Raw genomic sequence first — 20,931 nt, 5'->3', positions numbered from 1 at the left:
CTTCAGGGTCTGCGACTGCTTACAGCATGAAACCTGACCCAGTGAATCTTTCAGGCACATGTCCATACATCACAACATTTGGACCTGTCTTAATCCCTGATCTGACCAAGGGCCCTACTCCTTAACCAACCCTGCTCTCCATTGCAGGCAGGCAAGGCAAATTTTATCCCAACTATTTTCTTTATGTTGACCAATGAACAGGAATCTATTGAATGACTTGCATTGTAAAATTGTAGGTTATACATAATATATATATATATATATATATATATATATATATATATATCACACACAAACATAAATATGCCTTCTGAGAGCCTCCCAGCTGCCATGTTCACTCGTTCTTTCATGAAACATTTTTGTGAACCTAACCCAAGAGATTTAGAAAACAATCTCTCTACTCTGAAAAGTAAAAGGCTGGTGAAACCAGCAGCTGCTGCTTATAATCCTGTCCAAGCAAAACTATAAAGTTCCAAGAGTAAGAGAAGTGTGTGCAGTACATATATACATATAAGCATACAGCACAAACTAAATGGTAAAGTCACTATAGTCCCAGATGACCATAGGCTACTCTCCTCTTTGAGGGGGAGAGCCGATTGGGTGATTTAACCTGAGGATCACCATATCTCAGGTGAGGGGCAAGACTGAGAAGGCAGGCCTTCGTGAATAATCTTAACCAGTATGGGAATTGAACCCACACCATTGGCATTGCTCTGCCTCATGGACCAATGGTCGGTTTAGCTCAGTTGGCTGGACAGCTGGTTAGCGATGCATTGTAGCAGTTGGGAATGGGCAATAAGAATGCTGGCCTAGCCAGTAACATGCACATCCCATGAAAGAGTTGAAAATATGTTGACCACTACTTGATTAATTTGTTGGTGTTCAGCTGCTCAATGAATTTTATCATGATGCTTAATATTCCATTATTTGTTCATTTTTGCTGTTCCTTTAAAGCAATTTACCAGCAACTATTGTTGCATTGACTTATCAATTCATTGGTGATCTCACAAGTTTTTCAATTTCACTAATTTACTGCTATTCAATATTGCATGAATTTAATTCACTGGCACCCATAAGCACTGGTGTATCCACTGCAAAATGTTCGGTGTTGGTTTTCTATGGGGTCAGTTATCAAAAGAAATTAACATATTTTGTTCCAAAGTAAATTTATTGTAACAAATTCCACTATTCAACTATTTAAAGATGCCATGTCACCACATTCGTATCATAGATGGCTTCTATGAGGATAACCATTTGCTCCTTTGCAAAAGAGCTTTTCAACTAGACCCATATCCTGCATATAAAACATTATTCCCCTAATAACTATGCTATCTTTCATTTTTCAATACATATCCAATTTTCTGTTGAATGTTACTATTGAACCAGCTGCCACAGGTCACTCGAGCAGTGCCTTCCAGATTACAGCAACTTGTTGCATAAAGAAGATCTCACCTTTCCCCTGATTCTTTTCCCAATTATCCCAAATTTACATCCTCTGATTGCCAATCCTTCTGCCAAGGAAAAGTTTCTATTTACTATATTAAAACCCATTATAATTTTGAACATTCTATGAAATCTCACCTTAACCTATTAGATCTCAGGAAAACAATGCATTTCTAGTCTCTTCACATCAGTGTAGTCGTTCATCCCTAGTGCTATTCTGGTAAATTCTCCTCTGCACCCTTCCCCAAGGACTTCACATCCTTCCTAAAGTGTGGTGCTCAGAATTTAGCAATACTCGAGCTGAGGGCTCACTATTGATTTTGAAAGGACTGGCGGAACTTAATTACTTTTGTATTCAATGTTTTTATTCATAAAGCCCAGGATTACATGCACTATTAAAACAGCCTTCCAACTTGTGTTGTTGCCTTGTATGTGGTAGATCACTCTGTTCCTGCACCCCCAGTAAAATTGGACTATTTAGTTTGTAATGCCGCTCCTCATTCTTCCTTCCAAACTGCATCTTGTGTTTCTGCATTAAGTAGAGTCTGCAATATGACAGTCTATCTTGAAATTTGCTACCACCCCACTAAATACATTTCTATACAGGCTCCAAAGCATGCCACTAGATTGATTTAATATTTTTTACTTACAAGTCCACAAGATAGGATTAAAGTACGAGCTCTGCCTTGCCCAAGTAAAGAGGTACAAAGCTAGCAAAACTTGGTGCGACTGACTTTTAGCACTCTAAAGCAGTAAACTGAGTAAATTTAAGAAAAAACATTCTAAATTTTCATAACTGGCACATGAAAGAATCTCCAAAGATTGGAACTTGTATTCTAAATTTGTTGCAAATTCAAAGGGGAACAAATGATGCATATTTTAAGAGATGCGAAAGAAGTGCAAATTTAGAATTAATCAGTGAATGAGTTTCAGCCAGGAACAAATGATGCCACGACTAACAGGGATTTAAATAACAACACAAGTTATAACTGAAATATTTTTAAAGTTGCTGGTCACAAGATATTGATGTAGTCAAACACGTACAAAATGAAACTAGAGCCTAAAGCCATATTTCACATGACCGGAAATGAGGGAAAATGAAACTAGGGTCTAAAGCCATATTTCATCTGACCCAGAAATGAGGCAACATTTCAGTCCTTTATGTATACCCCATGGCATTACTGAAACACACTACTTTTTTTTTTAAGAAAACCATTCATATTCATCTTAAGTGTGATTTTAAGTTTCTGAGTGATACTGATTTCAGCAACAAAACCTAAATCCCTCCCACTTCAAACTATATAAACAACCAACTAAAAGTAAAAGGGATATCAACTTTTTTTTGTCTTTTAGGGCAAACCAAATAAACCAACTCAAATGAACTCAGGGACAAAGTAAAAGGGGCAGCTAGCTACCCAAAAGGAGGGAGAACAGACCGAACAGAAACAAAGTGCAAAGGAAACTTAAAACATCAAATCAAAAATGTGATTATCAGGGTCCATAATGCACCCCAGCCCCTGCGGTGCCCAACTGGCGCAGAAGGATATCAACTTTTGAGTTACTGAAATGTGAATGTTTGCTTTTAGGAGCTTATTTTTTGTGTTCCTAATGGGTTAATAACTCCTGTCAGTGCAGCCACATCACGAACACAAGAGTGGTGCTCTATGAACTTTTGAAAAGACAAGTAACATTTGTAGGGACACTAACCACAAACACGATGAAACTACTCCTGTTCTCCCAATTACCATTAAGCTGACATTGAATAAACTAACAGGCATCATTTACAGTACAATATATACAATCGCTTCTTTATGCCTAAACATTTGCCAAGTAATTACTTTGCTTTCAATTACCATAGCCATGCAAATATTACTTCTGACAGAACTTCGGCGTGCAAGACTGACCATTGTGCTGAATACATGCTTTACGAATTCGTGCCGTTAAAGTCAGTGCCAGATTTAGACTTGGTGAGGCCCTAAACTATATAAAGCTTGGAGGCCCCTTGTTAAAAAGTTACACCAAAAGGTCTCACAAAGGTGCGTACCTTGGGTCCTTGGGTCGCCACAAAAAAAACTGAAAACATAATTATGCCTTTTAATTATTTAATAGCAAGGTATTTAAAGTGAAAAATACAAATTATTTTCAAATGAATGCATTTACCGATTACATATTTATCATTTGGTTGGCTTGATCTCTCTCATAGATTTTGGTAATTTTTTGAGTTGCTCTTCAAGCTGGTGCTTTCTTTTTCTTTTCTGGTATCTGCTCTTAAATGTTCTCTTCATTGTAAACCTTCTGAAATTTTGTGAGGCCCTAAGCTGTAGCTTGTTTAGCTTATGCCTAAATCCGGCACTGGTTAAAGTTGTGTATTTTAATAAAGCTATAAATGGGCGAGTTTCTGAAATTAACACCCTCCGTTATATCTAACACATGGTGGGCTGAGGGGATGCAGTTCTTCAACGAAAACATTAAGACTTGGTCTACAGATACTATAGGTTATTCGTGTTCACCTCAGGTTAATATATATATATATATATATATATAATCTTTTGGATGCACATATACAATAAACAGAGAGCCGGTGACTCAGGAGAACATTCCGGAAGGCTGACTGACTGACCTCCCCAGAAACATTTCCCATGGAAACTCTCCCATATACTGTGATCGGGGCCGCAGCCACCATGTTCACAGCGCCGAACACCAACACAGACTGGGTTTAGAGACCTGGGCACTGCAGTGCGGGGTCGGGCCGGGCTCCTCACTCACCCAGTGTGGGAGCTTTTCACCGACTCTATCTGCCGCTGGCGCTGCTGCTGGAGGCTGGTGAGAGGCGGCAAGTGTCCGGCGCCACTGCTGCCGCTTTTCGACAAGGGGAAAATCCAGTTCATGTTCCTGGCCTCAACGAGCGAACGAAACACGGCTCCGACTAAAGAAATAACACAACAGCCCAACGCCTCATCGCCTCACCGGGATCAGCCGCCTCAGACTGCGGCTGCGCACATCCCGCGGCCACCCACCCTCCCCGAGATCGCACTCTGTGTGAAACGTCATCACAATCCGTGTAAAACGTCTCTCCTCTCAACTGAACCAAATCAAATTATAATTTTCCAGAGTCAGGATATAAATTGATAATTTATAACGCGGAAAGGGTTACCTCCGTGGAAGGGAAATTTGTTTTAAGCTGTGTTTTTTTTTAACTAACTCGAAGGGGGACGAAAGTTCAAAGGTGAATGCGCACGATTCGATGACGTCAGCGGGTTGCGCGGTGGCTGTAATGGAGGACACGAGTGGGTTATTGAGGCAGTGAGGAGACGGGCTCGCATTTTAATAGTTAAACAGTTTCAGAGCCTGCTCCCGGCTGACGCAGGTAAAACTAACGCCCAAGAAACGGCAACTCTTATCAATTTTAGTTCGCCATTAATAGAGCTGCTGTTTTTTTTCTTGTTTGGGATGCTCACTTCCATCTGAAAGCGACGGAATTCCCTCCACCCCCCAGTCCGTGTGTCTCAGTGATAACAAACAACTTCCCAAAACCATTAGACTAGTATGTGATTAAAGATAGTGAACGTGATCAAAATATGGCTGCATAACATGACTATAATATGTGTTGGGGATAGGTTATAAAACAAAGTTAACTGTTGACTTGGCGAGACAGTGTGGGTGAGACATGTTTTAAAATAAACTACAGGTCCCCGATACTTAACACGTTTAAACATTCAATTTTATCACCATCAAAATAATTCCCATTAGTTGGAGCCAGTTTGGTGATGGTAAAGGGTTATATAAATTCAACCCCAATGGAAACTTTAAAAAAAACTGCTGGTGATTGTGAAACATTAAGCATTTGTTTAATGTTTAAAACTTCCGAGCCCAATGTTGCAGTGGCCTTTGCAAGTATCAATCATTGAAAGTAATAGAACTATGTTGCGATTTTTGTGTTGTGTAGTGTTATTGATTTTTGTTATGGTCAGTTTTATTAGGTGGTTAGGTGCATGGAATTTAAGGCTATAGTGTGTTGAGAACTTGATTTTAAAGACCTGTCATGGTCTATGAACATACTGCTGAATGTTATGGCAATGAATTCAGTGAGATACGTCTTCATTACAGAAGGTTTTTAGTTTATCTGTGTTGATAGACTGTAACAACTCTGGTAGCTTGGAAGGTGTTCTAAAGAATTGTTTGTATGAACACATCTTCAAACTTTTTTTGTAGTTCTGATTGTACTTTTGACACTTTATTCTATAATTCTGACACTTTTATAGCTCCCTAACCTAATGTTTACAAAGTTTCTGTGTGTCATGACTGGTTGTTTTGTAACATTGAGATGTTGAATCTAGATTCAAATATGGCTAACTGACAGAAATATTAAGTTTCATTCTGAAATTGTACTTTTACTACTGGGTAGGTGACCTGCTGGGAAACTCTGTTGAGTGGCAATTTGGCAGAATTCCAAAACCTCTCATCGCCCTGTGTGAAGTTGAAAGCCTCTCAATCTATTCTCCATATATTTTTTATTCGTTCTTGGGCTGTATACTTTTGACAAAGGCAGCATTTATTATTTGTCCCTACTTGCTATGACAAAGGTGCTGCTGGATTTACTTGAACTGCTGCAGTCTATATGGTGCTCACAATGCTGTTAGTTAGGGAGTACCAGGATTTTGGACAAGTGATTGATTTGGCCTGGAGTCAGTTCTGTTCGCATGTACCTACGGTTTTAGGAGGTGCTGTTGAAATAGCATTCCCAAGTTGCCGCTGTCAAGCACATTGCAGCCACAGTATGTCAGCGGTGGATGGAATAGAAGTTTTAGTTAGTGAGTGTTTCCGAGTAATTGAACTGTTTGTAGCAGCTGCATCCATCTAGGCAAGTGGAGAGTATTCGAGCATATCCCTGACTTGTGCCAAGGATAGTAGAAAGACCTTGGGGAGATAGGATGTTTGTAATGGACAGCAGAATATCTAGTCTCTGACCTGCTTTATGTTGCTAATGGATCAGACACTATCAAAATTTTTTAAAATCCTTCCTTAAAATGATATGAATGTCATGTCTTTAAATGTGGTGCTTTACCTTCCTCTCTCGGGAATGGCTTTCTAACTCCATAGAAAACTGCTATTTTTGTAGAATGCACTCTGGTAAAATTCTGAGCAGCTTTGCACTAAATATAACTGATTCAATCCTTTCTGGTGTTGAATGTAGAACAGAATTCTGAGTTTCAACATTTCAATCCCAAATGCTTTGATATTTTTCTGGCAACTATCTTGATTTTTCTAGCCAAACAATCTATTTATTACCCTAAGTCTTATGTATGTGCAAATTATCACCCCATCCTCTCTGCAACTCCGAGTTTTGATCTCGCCAATAAGTGTCCACCCCTAGAATAGCACTGAAATTTTCTTAATCAAAATCACAAATATAATCCTCTGTTACTGTGACCATGATGCAAAAATGCCATCATTCATAGATTTTTCTGCATCCTTTAACATCATTGACCATGCCATTGTCTGCCATTGCCTCTCTTTCATTGTCCAGCTCAGTAAGACTCCTCTCACTTGCTCCACTCTTACCTATCCCATCATGACCAGGAAATCTCCAACAATACTTTGCTTTCCACTCCCATATTGTTGTCTCGAGTCACCCAAGGATCTATCTTTGGACGTTTCCCCTTCCGCTTTTGCATACTGCTCCATAATGGCCCTATCTGAAGACCTAGGGCTAGGTGCCATGTGCATCCATCTCTACCTTACAACCATTCCCTCCTCTCACTTGGCTCCATTGCCTCAGTTGTCAATTCAGCTTGTTGAAAATGCAATTCTGGATGAACTCCCATTTCATACAGTTAAAAGTTGGGAAAATCAGAATCGTCGTCTTTGACTTCTACCACAAATTTGTTACTCTTTGCAAGAATTCCAACCCCTTCCTTGACCCCTGTTTCAGGTTGAGCAAGACGGTCAACAACATCTGCATCCTGTTTAACCATGGACTGAGTTTCCAAATACATAGTAGCCTGCCTTCTGATGAAACTTATCCATTTCTTTGTCATTTCCAGACTAGGCTATTCCCTGCTGTCCTGCTTGTTGCCCCATCCTTCAGCACATCTAAGCCTGTGCTCACTGACCTAAAATTATAATGTATATTTGAATCCTTTCATGCTTTTGTCTATCCCTACCTCTGTGATTTTCTCCAGCCCTATAGTGTGCTGAAAACTTTGCATTCCTCCAACTCTGGCCTGTTGTGCAAAATCACTCTCTCCTTCTCACCATTGGTGAGCCTTCATCCCGAGAACTCCCTCCTAAAACACTCTCTGCAGCTCCTCTTTATTTAAGACCCAATTAGGCCAAAATTGCACTTTTAGTCACACCTTTTTGTTCAGTGTTATTACTTATCTAATTACATTTCTGTGGAACACCTTTTTAATGTTACAATTAATGTATAACATTTCAAAGTTTATTTATGTAACAAGTAGGCTTACATTAATACTGCAATGAATTACTGAGGAAATCTGTGAAAATATAATTGCAAGTTATTGGACTAAGGGAGCTGTTAAGTATTCCCATTTTACCCTGCCTTCTTGGAGATTTGATTACATAGTTAATTATTATATTCTGCAAAATACTCTAAAATGAAAAAAATCTGCCTGTGGTTTAGTCTGTGATGAAATCAGGTCTATAATGAAAGTCCTTGGATAAATCTTCAGATGTTCAACATATTTCTTTGTTCCTTAATTTCTTTTGGAGAAGTATTTTTAATGAAAGGTATAGAATGTAAAGGCAAGGAAGTATTGTTGCATCTATACAAGGCATTGGTGAGACCGCATCTGGAGTATTGTGCACAGTTTTGGTCCCCTTATTTGAGGAAAGATATAGTGTCATCAGAGGCAATTCAGAGGAGGTTCACTAGATTGATTCCAGAGATGAGGGGTTTGTCGTATGAAGAGAGATTGAACAGGTTAGGCCTGTACTCTCTGGAATTTAGAAGAATGAGGGAGATCAAATTGAGGTAGACAAGATGATAAAAGGTATGGATAAAGTAGGCATGGAGCAGATGCTTCCTCTTGTGGGGCATTGTAGGACAAGAGGTCATAGCCTTAGGATAAGGGGTAGCAAATTTAAAACAGAGTTGAGGAGAAACTACTTCTCCAAAGGGTTGTGAATCTGTGGAATTCGCTACCCCAAAGCGTGGTGGATGGTGAGATAGTGAGTAAATTTAAGGAGGAGTTAGACAGATTTTTAATTGGTAATGGGTTGAAGGGTTATGGGGAAAAGATGGGAAAATTGGGATGAGGAGCACATTAGCCATGATTGAATGGCGGAGCAAACTCGATGGGCTGAATGGCCTAATTCTGCTCCGATATCTTATGAACTTATAGATGGTGGCATAGTGATAATGTCATTGGATAGCAATCTGGTTGCCCAGGGTAGTGTTCTGGGGATAAGGATCCTACCACGGAAGTTGATGGAATTTAAATTCAATTAACAATCTGCAGTTGAAAAGCTGGTCTCAATAATGGTGACCACAAAACCATTGTTGAACCCATCTGGTTCACTGATGTCTTTTAGAGAAGGAAGTCTGCCCATCGTTACCCGGCCTGACCATGTTACTACAGGTCCACAGCAATGTGGTTGACTTTTAACTGTTCCCTGAAATGACCTAGCAAGCCACTCTGTTCACAGGCAATTAGGGATGGGCAGCAGATGCTGGTCTTGCCAGTGATACCAATATTCCATGAAATAAATTTTTTAAAAAGCACATTTTCTGACATTAAAAACTCCAGGGGTTGAGGAACTTGCAGTCAGCAAATATTTATTGTCATGAAGTAGAATTTTAGAAATTTGCAGTTAAGCCTTGTGTTGATGCTGAAAACTTATTGCACAAGTATTTCTATTTCGGTTTTTCAACATTCTAAATTTAGTAATTTTGTTTTGAAGGTCAGGCAATAAGTTTGAGCTTCCTCACACAACTGCCCCACCTGAAGGTGTAGTGCTTTGATGACAGCTACTTGAATTCGGCAACATGCCAGCAGCGACAGTAGATCACACCCAAAGAATCTGTGAGATCTGGGCTTGTAACCTGGATGAAGAGATGAAGAGAATCCGTCAAGTAATTCGTAAATTCAACTATGTTGCAATGGTAAGTTGGTTATTTTATGTATTTTTCAAATGGGGAAAAAAATCAGTAACATAGGTTTTGGGAAATATATTAAAATGTTTGTCTCATGGCTGAAGGCATTTTTACTGGTATTTAAGTTTTGTCATCACTTGGCTATTTCATAATAGGCAATCACTATTTTCTGAATAAGAATTTGCATTAAATTCCTTTCAAAGTGCAATTAATACATTCAAATGTATTATCTTGAACAAATGCTTTTGCACTATCAATCTGAAAGTTATGGGCACTGCAGGTGTTCATTTTGGAAAGTTATTTATGTGTATACTTGCCTAAATAAATATCTCGAAGTACATTTTCATTTTGTCATTGATATTTCCTATCCTTGAGCCAGTATGAGATAAAAAAAGAGATAACGAACAGTGTGGGACAATATTGTGGAGAAATATTGATGTGGATATGATCTGAAGAAAGCTAATAAATATAGAATAGCTGCAAAATATTGTATGAAGAAGCAGTGTGGGAGAGAAAACAGAACCCGAAAGTTTATGAAAAAGAATCTGAGGAGGAGAAATCAATAAGAGAAAGAAACTAGATAGCTGTAATTGTAACACTTTTGTCAGTTTTCACCCTTGCTTTCTTTGAAAACCATTATTCTTGCTGGGACGTAGTTTCACTCTTAACTATAGTCCTCCCTTACCTTGCTAAGTGACCATTATTCATGTGAGTGCTGATTTGGTTTTTCAATGTTGAAGAGTCTGATTCTGTTCTTGTCCCACATTCTTCAGGATGAGGAATCTTGGGTGATGTTTTATTTTCTTCCTTCTATTATCTAAAGGGACCTTTGTTTTTGAAGCTCTGATACTACTTCAGCTGAGCGCAAGTAACTCAGCACGTTCAGGAACTTGAACCTGACATTTGTTTGGTCTTTCTGTCAACTTACTCTCTGTCCTAATATTTCAGTACATTCCAATTTCTCTCTCCCTCCATATAAACTCTAACCCTTGGTTACTTCCTTGACCTTGTTATCGCATGTAATCCTGTTATTTGCATCTTTATTCCCAACTTCTATACAAAGATATGGGCTTTTTGATCATTTTCTTATATACCGCATTTCTCACACTTGTGTTCCAGCTTTCAAGCCCACATCATTTTACATCCGTTCCCATGCCAATGACAGCAACTTGCATTTTTATAGTGCCTTTAATATAATAAAATATAATGGCGCTTTAGAGAAGTGTTATCAAGCAAATCTGACAGCGAGTCACCTGAGATATTAAGACATACAAACACACAAATTAGAAGCAGAAGTAAACCACACTCAGTCCCTTGAGCCTGCGCCACCTTTCAGTAAGATCATGGCTGATCTGATTGTAACCTCAACTCCACATTCTCACCTACCTCTGATAATCTTTTACACCTTGCTATTTGTTATGATCCCAGCTGATAATACTGAACAAGTCAGATCCCAGAGTGAAACCTGACTTAAGATGCTAATTTCTTTTTAGAAACCATGAAGGTAAGTTACAATGGGTGTAAATTGAGAGAGGTGGATACTCAGCGAGACCTTGGAGTCCTCGTGCATCAGTCACTGAAAGTAAGTGTGCAAGTACAGCAGGCAGTAAAGAAGGCAAATGTTATGTTGGCCTTCATAGCGAGAGGATTTGAGTACAGGGAGAGAGATATTTTGCTGCAATTGTATAGGGTGTTGGTGAGGCCACACCTGGGGTATTATCTGAGGAAGGACGTCTTTGCTATAGAGGGAATACAGCGAAGGTTTACCATGCTGTTTCCTGGGATGGCAGGTCTGCAATATGAGGAGAGACCAAGTCGGTTAGGATTATATTCACTGGAGTAAAAGTGTGAGAGGGGATCTCATAGAAACTTATAAAATTCTAACAGGATTAGACAGGGTAGATTCAGAAAGAATGTTTGCAATGGTGGGGGAGCCCAGAACTAGGGGTCATAGTTTGAGGATAAGGGGTGAACCTTTTAGAACTGAGGTGAGGAAAATTTTCTTCATCCAGAATGTGTGAAATTCACTGCCACAAAATGTAATTGAGGCCAGAACGTTGTCTGATTTCAAGAAGAAATTAGATATAGTTCTTGGGGCTAAAGGGATCAAGGGATATGGGGGGAGGGGGGATCAGGATGTTGAATTTGATGATCAAAATGAATGGCGGCGCGGGCTCGAAAGGCCAAACAGCCTACTCCTGCTTCTAGTTTCTGTTACTGAACAAATTCACAGGAGTCTACTGATGAACTTTTAACAAAAGAAAACTATATTACAACAGACAAAAAGGTTGAAAAGATCGCAAAAACACAAAATTATTCAAATATTCATGATTCTTTCACCCCACCTATATCTTAACATGCATACAAATTCAGAAAGATACAACGGTTTACCATATCTATCTTCTTTAAAATTCAGGGTAAGTATGCAGTACATGTGAACCAACTGGTGAACTGTGGACAGGCACAGCACATTCCAAGGTAAATGACAGATGCAACCAAAGCATCTATGAATTTCTCAACAACTCACCCAGAAACTTATTACTTGTGAGCCAATTGATCTCACTGAAACTCTTTCTGATGAAGGTTTCCGATCTCCACACTTGAAGAACTCACCTTGGAATCTTCTCCAAAAGCCACTCACACTCAGATGGTTTCAGTCTCGTCTTCTGAGATTCCTTTCCCCTTGGATCTTAATGTACAATCAAGCTTCACTTTCCAAGCCTACTTTCAGATCTTCAGCTGTCTCAAGCAGAACACCTTCACCAAACATTGGCTACCCCCTCAAAACCTCTGGCCCATCTTGCTTCAAGTCTGCTCCCCGCAGCATGCTCTCTGTAATTTGGAGTCAATTGCTTTGCAGGATCTATTTCTGATCTCTGTCCTTGTCCCTTACCTGGGGCTGCCTTCTGGGATCTTTTATCTTGATGTGGAGATGCCGGCGTTGGACTGGGGTAAACACAGTAAGAAGTTTAACAACACCAGGTTAAAGTCCAACAGGTTTATTTGGTAGCAAAAGCCACACAAGCTTTCGGAGCTGCAAGCCCCTTCTTCAGGTGAGTGGGAATTCTGTTCACAAACAGAGCACATAAAGACACAAACTCAATTTACATGAATAATGGTTGGAATGATTGGAACTTGGCTATCAGTAGGTAGCCAAGTTCCGCACACACGAGGACGGCCTCAACCGGGATATTGGGTTCATGTCCCACTATTTGTAACCCCCACAGAGTTTCACTGGCTGTCTTGTCTGGAGACACTACACATCTTTTTAGCCTGTCTTGATGCTCTCTCCACTCATGCTGTTTTGTTTCTTAAAGACTTGATTAGTTGTAAGTATTCGCATTCCAACCATTATTCATGTAAATTGAGTTTGTGTCTTTATATGCTTTGTTTGTGAACAGAATTCCCACTCACCTGAAGAAGGGGCTTGCAGCTCCGAAAGCTTGTGTGGCTTTTGCTACCAAATAAACCTGTTGGACTTTAACCTGGTGTTGTTAAACTTCTTACCTTTTATCTTCCCAGTCCCTTGTTTAGGACCTTCTTCTTGGTTTGAGACCTTCTCAGTGTCCAGCTCCTTGAGACACTTTCTCTATAATGGCACTCCTCTTCAGATTGAGCTGTTTCACTTTTCTTTCTTTTCTGTGCAGTCGCGCAGGGCCAGTTCTGAGCCTAAAGAGGTAAAAGAAATTAACTGCGCATGTTCACAGCTTCACAGGTACTTGTTGTACCTGCATACTAGCCTTTTATGATTCATGCACTAGGACACCCAGATTCCTCTGCATCTCAGAGATCTGTAATCTCTCACCATTTAGATAATACGCTACTTTATTTTTCTGCCAAAATGGACAATTTCATGTTATCCTATTTTATACTCTTATTTGCCAGATCTTTGCCCACTCATATAACCTATCTACAAGGTATATCTTTTTGTAGCCTCCTGACATCCTCTTCACAACTTACTTCCTTTCTTTGTATCATCAGCAAATTTAGCAGCCATACCTTCATTCCCTTCTTCAAAATCCTTTATATAAATAGTAAAAGGTTGAGGCCCCATCACTGATCACTGTGGCACACCACACATTAGATTCTGCCAACCAGAAAAAGACCCATTTGTGGCTCCGCTCTGCTTGCAGTTATCTAGCCACTCTTTTATCCATGCCAGTATTTACCTCGCTAATCACTAGGAAGGAGGCCATTCTGCCTATTGTGTCCATGCTTGCTCACTGCAAGAGCAACTAAGCTAGTCCAAACTGCTTTATCCTTTCCCTGGAACCTTGCAAATTATTTATTTTTGAGTAATTATCCAATTTCCTATTTTTTTAATATTCATTCATCGGACATGGGCGTTGCTGGCTGGCTAGCATCCCACCCCTAGTTGCCCAAGGGCAGTTGAGAGTCAACCACATTGCTGTGGCTCTGGAGTCACATGTAGGCCAGACCAGATAACGATAGCAGATTACCGTCCCTAAAAGACTTTAGTGAACCAGATGGTTTTTTTCCGACAAGTGACAATGGTTTCATGGTCATCAGTAGATTTTTAAGTCCAGATATTTTTATTGAATTCAAATTCCATTATCTGCCATGGCTGGATTAGAACCCAGGTCCCAAGAACATTATCCAATTTCCTGCTGAAAGTCACGATTGACTCTGTCTGCACCACAGTCTCAGGCAGTGCATTCCATATCCTTACCACTCACTACATAAAAAGATTTTCTTCATGTCACTGTTGGTTCTTTTGCTAGTCATCTTGAATGATGTTTCGTTTTCAACCCTCCCACCAACGGAAACTGTTTCTCCTCATCTACTGTCTCGCTAGTGATTGAATACCTCGATTAAATCTCCTCTCCACCTTCTCTGAGGTGAATAACCCTAGCTCCCCTGATAGGTCCACATAATTGAACTCTCTCATCCCTAGACTATGTTCAGTAGTCTTTTCTGCACCCTCTCTAAAGCCTTCATGTTCTTCCTGAAGTGCAGTGCCCAGGATTGAACTCGATAAAGCCTGACTAGTGTTTGATAAATGTTTGGTATAACTTTCTTGTTTTTGTACTCTACAAGGATCCCTTTTCTTTAAACTTGCCTTCTCAACTTCTATCACTTTCAGTAATTTAGTTCTCTGTTCCTACAACCAAATTAAAATTCTACCATTTAGTTACCTCATTCTTCCTACCACCTTGTAAAAGGCTGCAGATTCAAAGTAAGGTAATGCGCAATGATTACAGTAACAGAGAATGTTGTTTGTTACTTTGCTTAGGGCTATTTTATTGGTTTGGAAGGGATAGAAACCTGATTGTAGAGAATTAACCAAGGAGATGGACACTTTTGGAGAAGTAAAATGTTTGGAGATGAGATCGTCATTTGCAAGGTCAAAGTCCAGGGTGTGTTTTTGACCAAGTTTTTTGGTGATGGTTTTGTAAAGGGCGATGTTGTCTTAGAAGTGGGAACTGTTTAAAATGGTAGTTAACATTGTGGCCCGAAAGGGAAGCTATTTATTTGTAATTGGATCGATGAAACAAGGTATGGGTGTCATTGGTAAGACAAGCTTGGAAGGGGCAAGGGAGGGGATGGGGGGCGAGTTTGGGGGTTATGGTTTGGCTTGGTGAGCAAGGGGGTGGTGAGAGAGAGCCGCAGAGGCTGATGAAAACAATCTATTTGCAAAGATGCATGCCAGGATTGTTGTGGAACATGATTATCTTTATCTCATATTATTGAAAACCTTTCATTTTTGAGCTTGCTGCTTTAATGCCTCTTTTCTACTGAAAAATGCTGAAACAATTGTAATCCTTACCATTGCCATATCGGACATCAGGGGCTAACTCTCAAAAAAAATATAAACTGGTTTTGTGAAAATGAAAAGCAATAAATTAACAGTGCTGGAAATCTGAAACAAAAACACAAAATGGTGAAAACGTGAAATAGGTATGTTGAGATCTGTTGTGAGAACAGGCAGATTAATGTTTCAGATGTAGGCCCTTCATCATAACTGCTATGAGGCTCAATCTTCAGATGGGGAAGCAATTAAACATTTTCTAAAGCTCATATGATATGAAGAAGGACCCTGTGAAAACTGTTGTTGCATGATCCTTGTTGAGCACTTGTCAGCTGATATTTTCCAAATCAGATTGCACAAATTGGATTGAAGCAACTACATGAGTCATGACCCTTCTAGTAATCACAGAGATCATTTTATTCTCTATTGCCATATCCTGACCTTAACTACAATCAATCTTTTCAGAATTTCAAATGTTTTCCTGAAGTATTGCGTAAATTCTGATTGCCATGGAAACAAAGATCTTGCTTTTACTTGCAGCGCCTAAGAGTTAACACCTAGATTTTTATTACCATTTTCATATCTGATAACTGTAAGAAATGTTATCCAAGAATTGATTGTAATTGGCTTTGAATTCAATGTATTTATGTTTAGGATTGTTGCAAAGACATATTTTGTTTTTCATAAGAGATGTCAGAGAAGAATTGTATTGAACACAGTTGCAGACTGCGTATTGTTTTGTTTGAGAATTGTGTTTCCCGGTGTAAAGAAATGTGAATTGAGAGGTTTGCTTTGTTATTAAATAGGTTTTTGTTGGAAAATAAAATTTAAAATAAAAATCAGGAGGATGGGGAGGGGGGGGGGGGGGGGGGCGGGATCGTATCCAACAAAAGAAAAATGGTTGTGTGTGTGTGTGTGTGTGTGGAGGTCAGAAGACATCTCTGCAAGAGGTCCTCAGGGTAATGTCCTAAGCCCAACCATCTTCAGCTGCTTTATCAATGACCATCTCCAACATGAGGTCAGCAGTGGAGATGTTCACTGATTATTTCACAGGTAACTTTCATTAACAATTCAGTAGATACCGAAACAGTCCTTATCTGCACACAACAGGAGCTGGAGAACATTCCACTTAGGGCTGATAACTGACATGTAAATTCATGCCGCGCAAATACCAGAAAATGACCATATCTAACAAGAGAATCTGGCCATGTCCCCATGCCCTTTAATAGCATTGCCATTGCCAAATGCCTTGCGCATCGTGAAGTTTGCTATTGACTAGAAACATAACAGCACTCATCATTGTAGCTGCTGCCACAAAAACAGGTCAGAGGCTGTGGATTCTGCAGTAACTGACTTCCTGACTTTCCAATGCTTGTTCCCAGGAGTGTTATGGAATATTATACATTTGCCTGAATGAGTGCAGCTTCAACAACACCTCGAAGCTCAACACCATTCAAGATGAAGCCGCCTGTTTCATTGGCTCCCCATCCACATCTTAACATTCATACTCTGCACAGCAGTGCACAGTGGTAACAGTGTATACCATCTACAAGGTACACTGCAGCAACTTGCCGAGGCTCCTTTGATGGCACCTCCCAAACCCGTGACCTCGTTTAAAAGACACTCCTTGTCCATGAAGGAGCATGAAACATTACAAATGTAGGATATCTTCATGTTTTTAATTTTTAAAAGCTATATTGAAAAAATATTGGCTTCTTCTGGCCTTGGGTGACTGACTGTGTGGAGTTTGCACATTCTCCCCATGTCTGCGTGGGTTTCCACTGGGTGTTCCCACAGCCCAAAGATGTGCAGGTTAGGTGGGTTAACCATGGTAACTGTATGAAGTTACAGGGATGAGGTAGGAGGAGGGCCTAGGTTAGGTATCCTGTCAGAGAGTTGGTGCAGACGTGATGGGCCAAATGGCCTCTTCTGCACTGTATGAATTCTATGATTCTGTTGAGAAAAGGTTGTTTGAACGTTTATGCTCATCAGGTTGGGGGAAGTGCTGAAAGCCAAATAAACATGCCATCATAGCAGTAAGTATCTGCATCAGGAACCAAGTCACATACTGTGGGGGCGATCTTGAGCCCTTGTTCTCCATCCGCAAGAATAGTGGTGGAGGCTCAAAATCCAACGAAACCTGGAAATTGCAAGTCTCGCCAGCGAGATCATGATCTCCGATTTTTAGGCCCCACACCTTAACATGACGGTGTGAAACACCATCCTCCTTCTCTTGACAAAGTGCCTTAAGATCTGGAGAGAAAACCTGCCTGTTTTTCTGGAGAGAAACATGCTGGCTTTCAGTTAAACACTGACACTTTGTCATTTTCCAGTAAGATTCCACCCAGTATGTGCCAGATGTGATCATCTTGTCTGTCATAACACAAAAGTGAAACCTTATGGCTTCAATGTCATTCTAAAATCGCAAAACATCTATTGTGATTGTAAAAAGAAAAAGGTTCCTTTCTATGTCATAATTATTCAGGAGTTCGTTTGACACTTCAGGAAAAAAATCATTGCATGCTAGCAAATAGTTGTGGACTTCACAGGAGGGCTATTGTATAACTAACTCTCGACTGATGCAAAGCCACGCATAAAAGCTGTTGAGGTTTGTTTAGACCAATTTAATTTATTCATTAAAGTTGCTTTTGTTATGAAAGGTAAAAACCCTCTGAACTCTGGCACCTTAAATAACCTGCCAAAAGTGTAAGACTTTATCACAAATTTCCGATTTAATAAAATATTACAAAACCAGTGTATCGCGATCATCTTTGAGACTAGCTAATGCCGGCTTGTGGATTCCTTAATTTATATATAAAAACTGATGAGCATTTGGAGCAACCAGGTGAGTCTCCATGTAGGTTGCTGGAGAGAATTCTCATGATTTTCATTGTAAAGATAGCTTGAACACACACAATGCAGTGATTTGTTACTCATGGTAACTTCTGCTACAACATAGCTCAAGAGCTAGAGCACTTTCTAAATGTGGTCATTTGCTTCTGGAAACATGAAATCTACATTGTTTAGAGAGCTCCAACTGCAATCATTTGTGTTTATTAAAATGAAAGGGATTAAAAAAAAATCTGCTTATATTTTTCAAAAATTTATTAGGACACAGAATTTCCAGGTGTAGTAGCACGACCAATTGGAGAATTCAGAAGTAATGCAGACTACCAATATCAACTATTGCGTTGTAATGTAGATTTACTGAAGATCATACAGCTGGGGCTGACGTTTGTAAATGAACAGGGCGAGTACCCTCCAGGTACCTCCACGTGGCAATTCAACTTCAAATTTAATCTGACGTAAGTGTACTTAAGAATCTCTTATTTCTGTTATTTACTGCTTAGACTAGTTTGTCCAACTGTTAAAAGCAATCTAGATGGTGTCTGTTTATTATTTTCTGATAATAGTAAAACTCCTGGTGTAAGGCAGAACATTTTCCAAGCAAGATTTTCAAGTTTTAAAAAATTCTGAGTATGGATGTAAATTCACAACTGTGTTCAGATTTCTGGACAATCATAGGCTTCATTTGAGAAAAGGGGCAGTAAGCACCAAATGCTTCTTAAGGCTGAGTCATGACTGATTTGAAGTTCAGCATAACCCTTCCTCAAGTCAAGAACAGGCAGTGACTAGGAAACTCTCAGGAATCAAGACTTAAGTTGGGACAAAACCATTAGGATGGTGTGAGAGTCGTAAGTCATGAGATGGAGGGGGCAAGCTGCAACTGCTATGGGCTAACATTTGAGACAAGAGCGAAGCCAAGAGGCTAGCCATGACCATCCTGGAAGTGCTGGTAATGATGTCTCACCTAGTTGACCTGGATTTATTAACAATGTTGAAGGAACCTTGCAAGCATGCTTTTCTTTGTACTTGCTTCATAGGTAACTATTTAAAACATATTAACTTTATTGGATTTGCCAGTAGATATTAAAATTACTGCAGCTGAAATTTTACTGAGTGTCATGATAATTAAGAAATGTTAAGAGAATTATTTTGGTGTATGATGTACAAATGCATAATTGCTACTTGACAAAGAGTCAACTCTTGAAAGAACATTAAATTTGTAAAGTCTTTCTGAGATCTGCAGACTTGCCATTTATTTGCTTCTAAAAGCTCTACTGGAATTTGCTCGAGTATTGATTAGTTAAGTGTCCTGGAAAGCAGGAGTAAAAAGATATGTACATCAGAATATTGTGTCTCATCTGTATGATCATTTGGGCATAGTTAATATGCTTCAGACCAATTCATGAAATTCCCATCAATTGGTAGAAAATAAATGAATAGATGAAATTGTGATTGTGAGCAAAAAAAATTGTATTGTAATTTAAACATGTTAAAAACATTGCAGTTTAACCATAAAAATATAATACAAAACCCAATCTTCATGCATCTGAATGGACTACGATTTTATAGGATTATGTTGTTAGGGGTACATTTGCTTATGTTTATTTTTCTGTTTTAAATTTTTTTGTTGATTTTAGAGAGGACATGTATGCTCAAGACTCGATAGAACTCCTTACAACATCTGGTATCCAGTTTAAAAAACATGAGGAGGAAGGGATTGATACAATGTATTTTGCAGAAGTTCTTATGACATCTGGTGTTGTATTATGTGAAGGGGTCAAGTGGCTTTCATTCCACAGGTAAGTAACTGGTACACGTGCTTCACTAACAAAATTTCTACTTATAAGCGTTAAAATGCAACTTATCTTCAAAATGGCAGGAAGAGGCAGAGTACAAATCTAAGAGTAAATAATCAGATACGGCTGGTAAATAATAGGACAAAACTAAAGGCTCTGTATCTGAATGCATGTATCATTCAAAATGGAACAGATGAACTGACCGTGGAAATAGAAATAAACAAGGACAATCTGATAGCTATTCCAGAGACATGGCTGTAGAATGACCTAGATTGGGACTTGAATATCAAAGGTTACATGACATTTAGGAAGTTAGGAAAAGGTGGGGGTTTGTTAATGATATTCGCACAATAGAGAGAGATGACAGAAAAACAGATGTAGAAGCGGCTTGGGTAGAGATGAGAAATGATAAAAGCAAGAAGTCACTTGTGGGAGTGATGAACAGGCCCCCTAATTGTAACTTACACGGTAGGATGGTATATAAAGAAATAAATAATGGGGGCTTATCAGAAAGGTACGGTGATAGTTGGATTGGCCATGGTAAAATTGCTTCTTAGTATCCTAAGATGTGTAGATTAGATGAATTAACCATGGTAAATGTGTGGGGTAACAGGGATAGGGCAGGGGAAAGGGCCTGGATAAGATGCACTTCAGAGTGGGGCAGAAAGATGTTTAATGTAAGACCCATGTTCTTGTACACCTCAGTGAAGGTGTTGGCGATGGCTTGGAGCTTGGCCTCTGTGTGTGTGCGTGTGTGCGTGCGTGTGCGTGCGCAAGCCATCGTCTGCATACTGTTATACAGTAGCATGGATGGAATGATCTTGGACCTGGCCTGCAGGTGGCCGAGATAGAACGGATTCCCGTTTGTTCTGTAGTTTAGCTCCACTCCAGCTGGGAGCTTGATGAGGGCGAGATGGAGCAATATAGCAAGGAAGATCGAGGAGAACATCAGTGCGATG

At 39.6% G+C, this 20,931-nt stretch overlaps 2 protein-coding genes across 9 annotated transcripts in view; one reads left to right on the top strand and one right to left on the bottom strand.

Moving 5' to 3' along the window:
• vps37a (VPS37A subunit of ESCRT-I) overlaps positions 1-4,484 on the bottom strand; it is a 53,201-nt gene extending 48,717 nt beyond the window's left edge. For 4 of the 7 annotated variants that reach the window (XM_078217615.1, XM_078217623.1, XM_078217629.1 and 1 more), the window contains exon 1: positions 4,210-4,484. In XM_078217615.1, the coding sequence (XP_078073741.1) occupies positions 4,210-4,331 (122 nt within the window). In that variant the 5' untranslated portion in view covers positions 4,332-4,484. Of the gene's footprint in view, positions 1-4,063 lie in introns of all 7 variants that reach the window. The other 3 variants (XM_078217641.1, XM_078217648.1, XM_078217658.1) reach the window with 1 other exon arrangement.
• Positions 4,485-4,681: 197 nt separating this feature from the next.
• Positions 4,682-20,931, top strand: part of cnot7 (CCR4-NOT transcription complex, subunit 7) — a 37,783-nt gene continuing 21,533 nt past the window's right edge. Inside the window, exons 1-4 of one of the 2 annotated variants that reach the window (XM_078217670.1) lie at positions 4,682-4,810; positions 9,367-9,568; positions 18,441-18,634; positions 19,814-19,975. In XM_078217670.1, the coding sequence (XP_078073796.1) occupies positions 9,452-9,568; positions 18,441-18,634; positions 19,814-19,975 (473 nt within the window). In that variant the 5' untranslated portion in view covers positions 4,682-4,810; positions 9,367-9,451. The remainder of the gene's footprint in view (positions 4,811-9,366; positions 9,569-18,440; positions 18,635-19,813; positions 19,976-20,931) is intronic. The other variant, XM_078217677.1, reaches the window with a different exon arrangement.

The sequence above is a fragment of the Mustelus asterias genome, chromosome 1 (assembly GCF_964213995.1).
Source record: "Mustelus asterias chromosome 1, sMusAst1.hap1.1, whole genome shotgun sequence".
Lineage (NCBI taxonomy): Eukaryota > Metazoa > Chordata > Chondrichthyes > Carcharhiniformes > Triakidae > Mustelus > Mustelus asterias.
The sequence above is the reverse complement of the archived record's forward strand: the minus strand, read 5'-3'. Positions and strand labels throughout refer to the sequence as shown.